Consider the following 13,775-nt stretch of genomic DNA (forward strand, 5'->3'; position numbering starts at 1 on the left):
CCATGGTTCTTACACAGCATTTACAAGTTTGACTCCCAATGAACCCACCTAAGCTATAAACCAATCAGCAAACAAACACCACCCCATGACATTAAGTTTTCACTGAATGCTTCATGGAGCATGTGAACTTGGGCAGCAACTTAAATCAGCAGACTAACCTCCTAGCAGTCCCAATAAACCGTAAATACATTTCAAACAACCAGACACATGAAAGTTTTTAGTTTATTAATCTGCTTGTGAAAAATCCAAAATGGACACAGGTAGCCTTTACTGCAGCACCTTTACTCTTTCGGCTGTGAATCAAGAGAAAGAAGTTTAGTCAGCAACTGCCTTTAAAATTCTTTTAAAGTCTTAAATTCCAAAAGTAGTAACATTCATGCACCACAATTATTAGTAACCTAGAATATCAACTTATTTTGATGTTATATTAACACAATGCAAGCATCAAAAAATAAAACTTACAAACATTCAAGTTAGAAATAAAACAAAAATAATGGGCTAAATATTGCTAAACCTTAAAAACAAAACCATGTCACTATATTTTAAAAGGTTACAACTCTTCAGAATATTTGTAGATCTACTTCTAAATGTACTACACATGATCTGCTTTTAAACTGCTACATCAGTGCACCAAGTAGTCTAGTGATCTACATGACTACATGAAAAGCTTGAATTATACCTGTGATCCAATCTCCAGCTCACTAAATCAGTGGTGGGGAAGGCAAAAAGAGAAAGGAGGGAAAAGAAAGATTTCATTAATAGTCCCTTTTCAAACTCAAAAATAATCTGCATTTAAGTGCATGCAATCAGGTACCTTAAAGTTGACCATTTTGTTCTTTGCAATTGTATACAGAGCACTCCTTAGAGACTCACTGATTTTATTCCTCCCAATTCTGACAATACGTTGCCTGATTACTGTAGTTCTTATGCAAACAAGGTGGCCCAACTTCACAATGAAGAGATCATTAAGCCAATGTGGTACCCAGGATGGCCTTGCCCACTGGTCAGTGAAGTACATACCTGAGCCTCTGCCCCTCTGCTCTGCCCAGCAACACTGTGCTGGACACACATCAGGAACAGATATGAGAATCATTACAGATTCAAGTCTAATTTAACCTCAATGAGAGTGCTCTAAATCATCAGTCAAGTCTTTTAAAAGCTGCCTCAGTTCAATAAAAGATACCATTCACAGCCACAAAAGTAGTACAAGTTAGTATTTAAAGAGAGGTATCAATTTAGCTGAACTAAAAATACAATTGCTCTTCAGAAATGAGACTACTAATGCCTTACTATAAGTAACTTAGTATATAACTCCACTGCAACCAAAAGGCAACAACAAATACCAGTTCTAACATCTGAACAAAACTGAATTAAAAGCACTATTGCTATGGCATTTCTTTGGAGCCAAAGAATTTATGTACTCAAAAACATTGATTTTTCTAGCTGGCTTTTCAGAGCAGTGCTGGTGAGAGGCACCAGTGTAACGAAGCAGGAATAGTGATGGCTCAGGTCTCCACAGGTAGCTCCTCCGTACATGTGGGACTCAAAGGCTAAGCGCACTAACTCGTAGGACTCAAAGGCTGGATGAAGAGAAGAATCAATGTGTTAAATGTCCTTCAGACCTAGGTCAGAGGACAAATTTTGACTAATTCTTTTGCAACTTCTCTCAACAGGTACAATCCTCACAAACAGGGAGCGGTTAGTGAGTAGTTGTGCTGGCAGTTCATTCATTACATACTCCATGGCGCTGGGACGTCAATGTGATTACAGTCCTGGGCAGGCAATCCCAGGTTTACTGCCTTGCCTGGCAGGGAATCACTGCAAAAGGATGCCACAAGAAGAATGGCCTTCATTGATTCAAAATCCCACTATGCCCACCCCACTCCTACCCCACTTTACACATTACAATTTTAGACTGTTCAGATGTACAAAATTTGTTTTAAATGAGGTAACAGGCTGGGCGCAGTGGCTCACACCTGTAATCCCAGCACTTTTGAAAGGCTTAGACAAGAGGATCGCTCAAGTCCGGGAGTTCAACAGCAGCCTGAGCAACACGGCTAAATCCTGTCTCTACAAAAAACTGGCAGGGCATGGTGGCACATGCCTGTGGTCCCAGCTACAAGGCTGAGGTGGGAGAATCACCCAAGCCCGGGAGGTACAGTAAACCATGATCATGCCACTGTACTCCAGTCTGGGTGATGAGAGACCCTGTCTCAAAAAATAAATAAATGAGGTAATGGGCCATTTTAACCAAGTGCTTATGGGAAAAAGCATATCCACCAAAGACTCTGATATGAATAATTACCTCAAAAATTTTCTATTTAAAAAAAAAAAAAAAGACACCAGGCAGAAAGTTGGAGGTTAAGTAATAAAAAGCAATGGAAATGGTAAAAGGCAGCTTTGCACGTATCCAAACAGGACAGAGGCTTTGCCGGATTTCAGACTAGTTTATTACCAGAGCTGCCAGGCTGGTTTCATGGCTCCAGAGAGGACTGCTCCTCGGATAAGACAGCCCTTCCCAAGCCCAGTGTTAACTGAAGCCATTTCCTAAGTATGTGGATACAGCATTCCCCAAGTGCAAGTTAAACGGTGCCTACTTAGTAAAGCACTCACCTTCCTCCAGTGAGTTACTTCACATGTAACATGCATTTTGGAGTTTCCAAAATAAACATGATTTTAAAAGTCTTCTCCTTTGCTCATAATATACTATCTTAAAACATATTAGGTTGGTGCAAAAGTAACTGCGGTTTTTGCCACCGCAATTACTCTTGCACCAGCCTAAATGGCAGTGGCATTATAATCGACCACACTATAAAACTGTCATCCAAAGGCCAACATGCAAAGCATCATCAAAGCAAACTCAGTGAAGGTGATGCATCCCCACACCGTGCTTACAATCTCAGTACCTGCCAGACACTTCATTTCTGATGAACAAGAAATCCAAGAAAGTAGAGAGGAAAAGCAAAAAAACAAAAAAAAGTTCACAGAACACTTGATTATTTGTTAATTTAACAACCCAACACCTTAATTCTATTCAATGATTTACAATGTCCAACTATTTACAGCTAGCAAAGCTGGTAAAAAGCTGCTTAACGCTAAAATCACTTGTCTTGGCCAACTGGAGAGGAAAGCAATCCTGAGATCTCAGTTGCCTCTCCAGTATGCCAGGAAAACACGGGCCACATTGATCCAACTGCTTCTTAAACCAGTGTCCATACTAACGAGTAAAATCACAGGGAATGAGATCCGCTCTGCATTGAAGGTTCTATGCCAATTAGTAAAACTAAAACTTCTTGTGATAGGCTTGAAAGGTGCCCACCAGGATCAATGAACCAATGTGGCCCCCAGATTGTGCTGTGAGGTGACAAGGGGTGGGCCAAGCTACTCTACTGAGGTGGTTAAGACACTATGCTACATAATTTCTTAAAACATGTTACCTTCTGTAATCCAGAAGAAGAGGGAAAAGAAAAAACATTAAGAAACGTTATTTAAAAAATAAATAAAATTCCTTCTTTCCTAGAAACTAAAGACCTACAATTAATGATGTTTCTGTATTTTCCTTGATGAACTATACCTTTTTGCCAGCACCAACATTGGCCTTTGCAGTCCCCCTGACTTTCTTCATTCTGTTCTTGCGTTCCTTTCGTTGCTTTCTTGAGGTCTTTTTCTTCTCATACAGGCCATGCTGAATGAGAAAACAGTACATCCAGGTGACTTGCAAACATTAAAATCATTACCCACCACTCTGGTAGGGAAACGGACCCAGTCTGCGCTTAACACAGCTTTCTAAACCAAAACTTTACACGTATATTCAATACATGTTTTTGCTAGAACAGAAAGCATCACCAAGGGATTTTAAGTATAGAATAGCCTCACAGGAAAACAAATGGTCCACTCAATACTCTCTGAATAGGAAGTTCGGGAAACTGGCTGTTCTTGTCCAGACTTGAGCTCACAGATCACTATTTTTTTCTTCTTTTGCACTACCAAAACAAGCCACCTCCCAAGTGGCTGAGGGATCTCTTCCCATTGCAACTCCCCATTACTCCCTGCTGACAGAGAAGCCTTTACAACCCCCACACCATGGAGATTCTGATCTACTCATCGCCACTCTGCCCACCTTTGCACTTGCTATTCCTGGGGCCTACAAGACTGTTTCTGTATCTTTACAAAGACTACTTTCAAATCTTTACAAGGATCTCAGCTTCAATGTCACCAGCTCAGCAAGGCCTTCTGAGAACATGAATGCAAAATCAGTTAAAAGTAGTGCAGTCTCGGCCGGGCGCGGTGGCTCAAGCCTGTAATCCCAGCACTTTGGGAGGCCGAGACGGGCGAATCACGAGGTCAGGAGATCAAGACCATCCTGGCTAACACGGTGAAACCCCATCTCTACTAAAAAATACAAAAAAAAAAAAACTAGCCAGGCGAGGTGGCGGGCGCCTGTAGTCCCAGCTACTCGGGAGGCTGAGGCAGGAGAATGGCGTAAACCCGGGAGGCGGAGCTTGCAGTGAGCTGAGATCCGGCCACTGCACTCCAGCCTGGGCGACAGAGCCAGACTCCCTCTCAAAAAAAAAAAAAAAATAGTGCAGTCTCAGCTGGACGTGGTGGCTCACGCCTATAATCCCAACACTGGAAGGCCGAGGCGGGCGGATCACGAGGTCAGGAGTTTGAGACCAGCCTGACCAACACGGTGAAACCCTGTCTCTACTAAAAATACAAAAATTACCCGGGTGTAGTGGCACATGCCTATAATCCCAGCTACTCAGGAGGCTGAGGCAGAAGAGTCAACATGGGAGGCAGAGGTTGCAGTGAGCCAAGATTGCGCCACTGCACGGCAGCCTGGGAGCTAGACTCTGTCTCAGAAGAAAAGAAAAAAAAAAAAGTGCAGCCTCTATCTACGACATCACCAGAATTTTCCCTCACAGCTATCCTATGGGAAGGTTCATCTAACAGCATGGGGTAAAGTGAGTTAAAGGAACAAACAAAAGAAGCATTTCAAGGTAATGCTTCTTACTAGAATGTAAACTGGGGAGCTAGCCCAGATCACTGCTATAGTTCACTCTGCAGTGTTTGACACTCAGTATACAATCAAAAACCTTTCCTGGTTCCTGGCTACTTATGGGTTTAAGCCCAGACTCAGACTTAATCCAAACTAAACGAATTTGGTGCCAGGCTACCTTTCCAAACACATTCCCTTACTTCCCCTCTGGAAAACAACCCTTACCCCAGCCCAACTCCAAGAACACTACTTCAGCTGCCCTTCTGAACTCAGCTCAAATGCCAGACTTCAATTTTGAACCTCCGTACTCCACCTGTGCATTTTATCAAATAACTTTTTCTTAATCCCTTCAGAGTTGTCTCCCAGATTGCTTGGTCTTGCCCATTTTACCACACTCACAACACAACGCCATTGAAAAAAATAGGTCTTCAGTAGCTGATGAACAAATGAAAAGACACCTACTCTTGCAAGTCTATGTTTGGGTTCATTTTTCTTTGCATAATCCAGGGAGTCATAAATCATGCCAAAGCCAGTTGTCTTGCCACCACCAAAATGAGTTCTGAATCCAAATACAAAGATGACATCCGGTGTGGTCTTGTACATTTTGGCTAGTTTTTCCCGAATTTCTGTCTTAGGCACTGTTGCCTTCCCAGGGTGAAGGACGTCAATGACCTAAAAGGAGATATCAAGTTTAGTGTTCACTATGATAAAATACATCTTCAGAGTAAAGGACAATTAAGCAAAAATTGACATGCCCTTCCTTACCATTTGTTTCCTCTGAAGTAGTCGGTTGGTCATGAACTTTCTAGTGCGGATAGTTACGGTGTCGTTCTGAAAACATATACACTCTGGTTAATAAAACTACTCAAACTTTTATTGGCCTTGCTGTGATTTTTCAAGACCTAGAATGCTGCAGTCCAATTTGTAGCCATTAATCATGTAGCAAATTAAAGTAAAAACCCCCTCGGCAGGGCCAAATTCACAGGATACACCTAACAAATACATAAAACACCAAGAAAATATAACGGTTTTACATGAATCTGTAAACTTACTTCACTAGATTATGTGTATCTCTGGGGCAGGGTTTCTCAACCTCAGCACTACTGATATTTCCATATGGATAATTCCTGTTGTGGGGACTGTGTGTTTTAGAATAACTATAAAAATCCCAGCCCTCTAACCACTAGACGCCAGAAGGACTTCCCACCTTTCCCAGTTGTGACAATCAAAAATGTCTCCAGACTTAGCCAACTGTTCCCTTAGGGGAAAAATCACTCCGAGTCGAGAATCACTTCTCTGGGGTAAAAACTGCTGTGGCTCATATAAAGGTCACACTCAATGAACTGTGTTTATCATGTCTTGCACAAATGTGACCCAAGCCTTGTACTCACTACGTGCATGTCATCTATCCTTCTAGAATGACCACAGCAGAGATCAGAGAAAACGGTATTCCCTTCTGAAGGACTGAACTGCACCTTTACTTAATACCTAACAAAGAATGTAGGCATTAAGCAATTTACGCTAACAATTTTACCAAAAAGGAGGCACAAGAGACTTTCATAGCAGCAAATGACTTGCTAGAGTTTCTCCATTTCACTTTGAGAAACCACACCAAATTAAATCCACATCAGTGGTACTCAATTCTTGGGCGAAAAAAAAAGATTGCAGATAAGGTCAAAAACGGATGCTGGAGAAGCTAATAACGCATGACTAAGGGCAGGACTACCTTTTTATAACATCCCTTTCCAGGGCGTGTTTCCCCAGTATGAAACATGAAGATCCACTCAGCTGACAAGTTTTCTAGCTTACACATGGGAATGGTTTCACTTGCCGCAACTCGCCCAGGCGCTGCCGGCACCTTCTTCACCTCTTGGGCTACCATCACCTGCAAGCCGCCTACCTAGCCCAATTTGGAACTGCAGATGAGATGTGCCTGCCAGTGTCCATCTATCCCACCCCGCACCCCCATCCACTGTGCTCCACGAAGTCAACAAGCGCCAACAGTTCCTGCACTGCCCAGGCGCTGTAGCCCGAAGCCCAGCGTGTCCGGGTCTGCAACGCAGCCTGCCAGCCCGGATTCCCTGCCAACAGCCCCAAGCCTCTCGACAACCATCCTCCGACAGAAACGGCCAGAGAAGAGCAACCGGCCTTCGCGCGCCTATAGCTCAGATACTGGGACCCGGGGACGAAGGATGGCTCGGATACGCAGCAGATGACTGCACCGGCCCGGGGAGACTCACCATGATGGCTGCCTATCTCCGGACAGTCAGGGAGGAAAAGAGAGCCACTATTCGCCGGCCAATCATATCAACGCGCACGGAAGGACCCCGGGAAGCGCCGGCGTGGGGGCGTGGCCGCGCCGCGAGGCTGACCGCGGCGATGCCTGATTGAAGCTGCCTACGGCCCCGCCTCACAGACCTTTGGCCACACCCCTGGAACTCTAGACTGGCCAATCCGCAGGCAGAACAACTGGAGCCGACTAGGTTTACGCAAGCAGGTGTTCAATTTCAGTTCAATTTATTATGTTGAATTGTACGTATTTGAATTCCGGTAAACCAAATTAGTTTAAATTGCCGGCCGGGCGCGGTGGCTCAAGCCTGTAATCCCAGCACTTTGGGAGGCCGAGACGGGCGGTTCACGAGGTCAGGAGATCGAGACCATCCTGGCTAACACGGTGAAACCCCGTCTCTATTAAGAAATACAAAAAAAACTAGCCGGGCGAGGTGGCGGGCGCCTGTAGTCCCAGCTACTCGGGAGGCTGAGGCCGGAGAATGGCGTGAACCCGGGAGGCGGAGCTTGCAGTGAGCTGAGATCTGGCCACTGCACTCCAGTCTGGGTGACAGAGCGAGACTCCGTCTCAAAATAAATAAATAAATAAATAAATAAATAAATAAAATAAATTGCCTTCTTCCGAGTTAGCGGTGGGTAAACTTGGAAGGCATCTTAGGATATCCTCTCTAACAGTCTCCTCTTTATACAGCTAGGGAAGCTGCAGAAACCCTGACTCTAAAACCTTTGTCATTTCAAGTACTTAACATTGCCCATTCTAATTTATTGTTCGTAAGTATTATTTTTTGAGACTTTTATGATGAGTTTTTCATTTAAAAGATCTCTTTAATTTGTATTTTTCTGCAAATCTTGGTCCTTATGCAAAATTAGTGTTTGAAAAATATTTGGCTGGGCGCGATGGCCACGCCTGTAATCCCAGCACTTTGGGAGGGCGAGGCGGGCGAATCACCCGAGATCAGGAGTTCCATACCAGCCTGGCCAACACGGCGAAACCCCGTCTCTACTAAAAAAAAAAAAAAAAAAATACAAAATACAAAATTAGCCGGGCGTGTTGGCTAATGTCTGTAATCCCAGCTACTCGGGAGGCTGAGACAGGAGAATCGCTAGAACCCGGGAAGTGGAGGTTGCAGTGAGCCAAGATCACGCCATTGCACTCCAGCCTGGGCAAGAGGAGCGAAGAAAATCCGTCTCATAAAAAAAAAAAAAAAAAAAAAAAAAAAAAAAAAAAAAAAAAAACTAGAGGCCGGGCGCAGTGGCTCACGCCTGTAATCCCAACACTTTGGGAGGCTGAAGCGGGTAGATCACCTGAGGTCAGAAGTTTGATACCAGCCTGGCCAAAATGGCGAAACCCCGTCTCTAATACAAAAAAAAAAAAATTATCTGGGCGTGGTGGTGCATACCTCTAATCCCAGCTATTGGGGAGGCTGAGGCAGGAGAATCGCTTGAACCCGGGAGGCGGAGGTTGCAGTGGGCTGAGATGGCGCCATTGAACTCCAGCCTGGGCAATAAGAGCGAAACTCCGTGCCCTCCTCCCTCCCCCAAAAAAAGGAAGAAAAAATTTGGTTGCTCCAGAAATATTTTCCTTAACGTGAAACAGACATGTAAAGAATGTAAATATACATATTCCAGAGAAACAAGAAGAATAATTTCCCAAATGTTGGTGCAGATGAGGTGTCCAAGGTGCAGGCTTTGGGGGCAGCTTTCCTCTTTTCTTTTTTTTCCCCCCCCTCCGAGACCAAGTCTTGCTCTTGTCACCCAGGCTGGAGTGCAATGGCTTGATCACCGCTTACTGCAACCTCCGCCTCCCGGGTTCCAGCGATTCTCCTGCCTCAGCCTCTGGAGTAACTAAAATTACAGGCCTGCGCCACCACGCCAAGCTAATTTTTGTATTTTTAGGAGAGACGGGTTTCACCATGTTGGCCAGGCTGCTCTCAAATTCCTGAGTTGCAAGTGATCCGCCCCCGGCTTGGCCTCTCAAAGTGCTGGGATTACAGGCGTGAGCCACCGTCACCAGCCGACTATTTTCTTTTTATTAGTTTTTTTGTTTTATTTTATTTTGTTTCGTTTTGTTTTGAGACTGCATCTCGCTCTGTCACCCAGGCTGGAGTGCAGTGGCGGGATCTCAGGTCACTGCAACATCTGCCTCCCGAGTTCAAGCGATTCTTCTGCCTCAGCCTCCCGAGGTGACCAACTATCCTTCTTAAGAAAATAGTTGGCTGGCCTGGCACAGTGGCTCACGCCTGTAATCCCAGCACTCTGGAAGGCCGAGGCAGGCGGATCACGAGGTCAGGAGTTCAAGACCATCCTGGCCAATACGGTGAAACCCTGTCTCTACTAAAAATACAAAAATTAGCCAGGCATGGTGGTGCGCACCTGTAGTCCCAGCTACTTGGGAGGCTGTGGCAGAAGAATATTTATAGAGTGATTGTAATGTGACTGTTACATTCTAATTACTTTTACCTTCATTTTGCTATTTAACCTTCCCACTGACTCTAAGAAACAGGATACATATTACTCATCCATGTTATAAATGGGGAAACTAACACACAATAAGATTATTAAATAACTTTCCCAAGTTCACACTTTATATATATTTTTTTTTGTTTGTTTGTTTGTTTCTTTGAGGCAAAGTCTCGCTCTGTCGCCCAGGCTGGAGTGCAGTGGCACAATCTTGACTCACTGCAACCTCCGCCTCCCGGATTTAAGCGATTCTCCTGCCTTAGCCTCCTGAGTAGCTGGGATATACAGGAATGCGCCACCACACCAGGCTAATGTTTGTATTTTTTAGTAGAGACAGAGTTTCACCATATTGGTCAGGCTGGTCTCGAATTCCTGACCTGGTGATCCTCCCACCTCGGCCTCTCAAAGTGCCAGAATTACAGGCGTGAGCCACCGCGCCCGGCCTACACAACTTTATTTTTTATTTATTTATTTATTTTTTTCTTTTTGAGACGGAGTTTCACTCTTGTCGCCCAGGCTGCAGTGCAATCGTGTGGTCTCGGCTCACTGCAACCTCCACCTCCCAGGTTCAAGCAATTCTCCTGCTTCAGCCTCCTGAGTAGCTGGGATTACAGGTGCACACCACCACACCCAGCTAATTTTTGTATTTTTAGTAGAGTTGGGGTTTCACCATGTTGACCAGACTGGTGTTGAACTCCTGACCTAAGGTGATCCGCCCACCTCGGCCTCCCAAAGTGCTAGGATTACAGGCATGAGCCACCACATCTGGCCGCCTACACAACTTCAAATGGTGAAAGCTAGACTCCCATGATGGTACTGTGATTTCATAACTTTTGCTCTTAACCTCTAGAAAAGTCACTCGCGATCCAAACCTTGTTGGTATAATATTGTCAACATTAGAGCTGGGTGTGGTGGCTCACACCTGTAATCCTAGCACTTTGGGAGACCAAGGCAGGCAGATCACAAGGTCAGGGATTCGAGACCAGCCTGGCCAACACAGTGAAACCCTGTCTCTACTAAAAATACAAAAATTAGCTGGGCATGGTGGCAGGCACCTGTAGTCCCAGCTACTTGGGAGGCTGAGCCAGGAGAATCACTTGAACCCAGGAGGCGGAGGTTGCAGTGAGCCGAAATTTCACCACTGCACTCCAGCCTAGGCGACAGAGCGAGACTCCATCTCAAAAAAAAAAATTGTTAACATTATTCCATTTTTAAGTGATGGAGTACTGAAATAACTTAGGAAAACCTGATATGCCTTGTTTTTTGTCTGTGACATTGGGTTTTGTTAGTGAGGAGCCATGGCGTCTGAAAATGAGAGAGCATCCCTTCTTAAAATTGAAAGTTGTTAAAACACTTTTGTTCAGTTCTGTTTTGAGTTTCTGACAAATAATGAGGACTTAGTTCTAGGTTGTATAGCGCTGAGCCCTGTGGTGATGTGATTTCCTTGCTAGGCTCATGCACTAATATATCACACTAGGATCACCTCTCACAGGTTGTCACGGACTATAGACAATTTATTTCAAGACATGAATGATCTTTACTTTCCATTCTCCCTTTTCTTCTGTAGATCACCATGGCTGTTTTCGCTCTAACAGATTTTCAGCTGTTTTTGTAATTAAGAATATAAGTTTAATTCTTCCCCCCCTCCCCCAATAACTCCATGAACTGGAAGCGCACGTGCGCCCGTATTTTCTGCTCTGTTTTCCTTTGTTGGTCCTCCAGATAGTGCCCTCTGTTGGATGGGCCGGTTCATTTCAGCCTCCACCTTCCCTTAAACAATTAGAAGCTCTTAATGTAGATGGTACTGATGTTAATGATGATGATTTTCCATTTTATGCAAGTTTTGACCCTCTGCTTGTCTAAAAGTCTTGAGGCAAAGAGTTACATGCAGCTTCTCTGCAGGTGTCTGATTACCTGGAGAAATTGACCATAAATGGGATTTTTAAAATACAGCGAAGGCCTCGGTGCGGTTTCCAGGAAGCGCCACCAGGTGACGGTGCGGGGAAAGGGCAAAAAAAAAAAAAAAAAAAAAAACGGCGTGCCGGAAGTCTCTCTTGACAGACAGACGCCCTGGCGAGTAGCGGAAGAGGAAGTGGACACGTGGGGCACTCTACGGTGGCCGAGAGGATACCGCAGATGTGTTAGCGGCGAGTCCAGAAGCAGCCCCAGGAGGTGCGCGGGGCATCGTTTTTCTAATCTGGCCTCCCGAGTGGCAAGGAGACATCCCGGCAGCCGTCATCATGGTGAAGGAGCAGTTCCGGGAGACGGATGTGGCCAAGAAAATGTAAGACGGTGAAAGAGTGGCCAAAGGACTGAGAAATAGGGCAAGGGGTCCGAGGTTAGCGGTCCGGGGTGTTGGAGGGTCAGAGATAGGGTACAATGGGAAGGGGAAGGCCACTACTCCATAGGTGTGACCAGCGCCCAGAAGTACCAGCGTAGGTCAAAGAGCATTGGTTAGGCTGAGGGGATTTCAGCACCTCGAGAGGTCCCTGGACTTGGGTGGAGAAATCGGAGTGGCCTGAGCCTTAATGATTTGTGCACCCTGGGCCAAAGCTCACGTTCTCCTGAAGTCATACGATGATCCCCGTTCTTCAGCGAACCTATCCCCTGCTGCAGTGAGGGGAGCAATCTTCTGTCAGCCGCAGAGCGTCTGACACGAAGGCAGTAGTTGCTTACCAAAAGGATGGGGTTACCCACTAGAAAGCTGTACCACAGCCCGACGAATGGCAGTGTCAGAAATAAAGTTGCTATATCCGGGCTTTTGCCTTCAGAAACACGTTATTAGGCGGTGGCTTCTTTTAAAGAGTTGTCAGCAAGAAAGTGAATCCAGCCGAGCGCGGTGGCTTACTCCTGTAATCCCAGCACTTTGGGAGGCCGAAGCGGGTGAATCTCCTGAGCTAAAGAATTCGAGACTAGCCTGGGCAACGTGGCGAAACCCCGTCTCTACCAAAAATACAAAAATTAGCCTGGGTGGTGGCGCACGCTTGCGGTCCCAGGTACTCGGGAGGCTGAGGCTGGAAAATCACTTGAGCCTGGGAGGCGGAGGTTGCAGTGGGCAACCTCCTGCACTCCAGCCTGGGTGACAGAGTGATACGCTGTCTCGAAAAAAAAAAAAAAAAAAAAACGTGAATTCGTCATTCTTACAGCAGACACTGAGGAGGGTACTGCTCATTATTCCCAGTGTTGGACGTTAAAGATACGGTCTGAATAAAACTCTTATTGCCTAATCTAGTTGGAGAAGGTACACAAATCAACACTGGGTACAACAAGTGCAATGACAAGGGTAGATCCAGGGGGTTTTGAGAGCACATAATGGGTCCAGGCAAAATAAAGCAGACCAAACTTTTCTTCAAGGAGCAGACTGGAGGGAGAGAGCACAGGTGATGAGAAGGAAGCAGAAGACTTGAAGCTGTGTTAAGAAGGCATCTTGCAGGCAGTGAGGAACCACTGAAGGATTTTCAACAGGAGAGTATCTTGATAAGAGTTCTCCTGGAAAATCTCTTGATTCATGGTGGAAAGAATTAGAGGTTGAGAGACCTTGAGATGGATATACAGAATGCCTTGCTTGGGCAGCTGTGTGGATCGTTGCCATTCATTAGAACAGGTGCCTTACCTAGGTGAATGCAGCATCCTCCCATATGGTAGCTCCACATCAACACTGGCCCTTCACACCCACCTGTACACCTGCACCCAGTCAGATATAATACATTCTCACAAAACAGATCAAGTGCTTCTGTCAAAGTGCAAATTAGGGGTATTGTCAATTTAGTTTAAAATCCTCTAGCAGAGGCTGGGAGTGGTGGCTCACGTCTGTAATGCCAGCACTTTGGGAGGCCATGGCAGGCAGATCATGAAGTCAGAAGTTCAAGACCAGACTGGCCAACATGGTAAAACCTCATCTCTACTAAAAATACAAAAATTAGCTGGGTGCAGTGGCGCATGCCTGTAACACCAGCTACTTGGGAGGCTGAGGCAGGAGAATCGCTTGAACCCGGAGGTGGAGATTGCAGTGAGCTGAGATCATACC

The 13,775-nt window shown here is 45.4% G+C and overlaps 2 protein-coding genes across 9 annotated transcripts in view; one reads left to right on the forward strand and one right to left on the reverse strand.

Annotated features, from left to right (window-relative positions):
- Nucleotides 1-204: 204 nt before the first annotated feature.
- On the reverse strand, nt 205-7,292 carry RPS24 (ribosomal protein S24). Of its 8 annotated transcripts, none has more exons than XM_015147178.3 (7): nt 7,240-7,281; nt 5,765-5,830; nt 5,462-5,671; nt 3,575-3,685; nt 2,907-2,924; nt 680-701; nt 205-293 (listed from the first exon to the last, which is right to left on the reverse strand). In XM_015147178.3, exons 1-5 carry the CDS (start codon nt 7,240-7,242, stop codon nt 2,919-2,921), a joined length of 396 nt encoding a protein of 131 aa, XP_015002664.1. In that variant the 5' UTR covers nt 7,243-7,281; the 3' UTR covers nt 205-293; nt 680-701; nt 2,907-2,918.
- A 4,585-nt stretch (nt 7,293-11,877) lies between these two features.
- POLR3A (RNA polymerase III subunit A) overlaps nt 11,878-13,775 on the forward strand; it is a 53,018-nt gene continuing 51,120 nt past the window's right edge. The window contains exon 1 of the mRNA XM_015147180.3: nt 11,878-12,032. Within this exon, the coding sequence (XP_015002666.1) occupies nt 11,989-12,032 (44 nt within the window). The 5' untranslated portion in view covers nt 11,878-11,988. The remainder of the gene's footprint in view (nt 12,033-13,775) is intronic.

The sequence above is a fragment of the Macaca mulatta genome, chromosome 9 (assembly GCF_049350105.2).
Source record: "Macaca mulatta isolate MMU2019108-1 chromosome 9, T2T-MMU8v2.0, whole genome shotgun sequence".
Lineage (NCBI taxonomy): Eukaryota > Metazoa > Chordata > Mammalia > Primates > Cercopithecidae > Macaca > Macaca mulatta.

Excerpts from the sequence above, each read along its gene's own strand:
- RPS24 (XM_015147168.3), bottom strand. The coding sequence starts at position 6,881 with ATGGTAGCCCAAGAGGTGAAGAAGGTGCCGGCAGCGCCTGGGCGAGTT. Across the intron at positions 5,831-6,725 it reads GAAAGGGATGTTATAAAAAG|AACGACACCGTAACTATCCG; the intron begins GTAGTCCTGCCC and ends ATATGTTTTCAG. Across the intron at positions 5,672-5,764 it reads TACTTCAGAGGAAACAAATG|GTCATTGACGTCCTTCACCC; the intron begins GTAAGGAAGGGC and ends ATCTCCTTTTAG.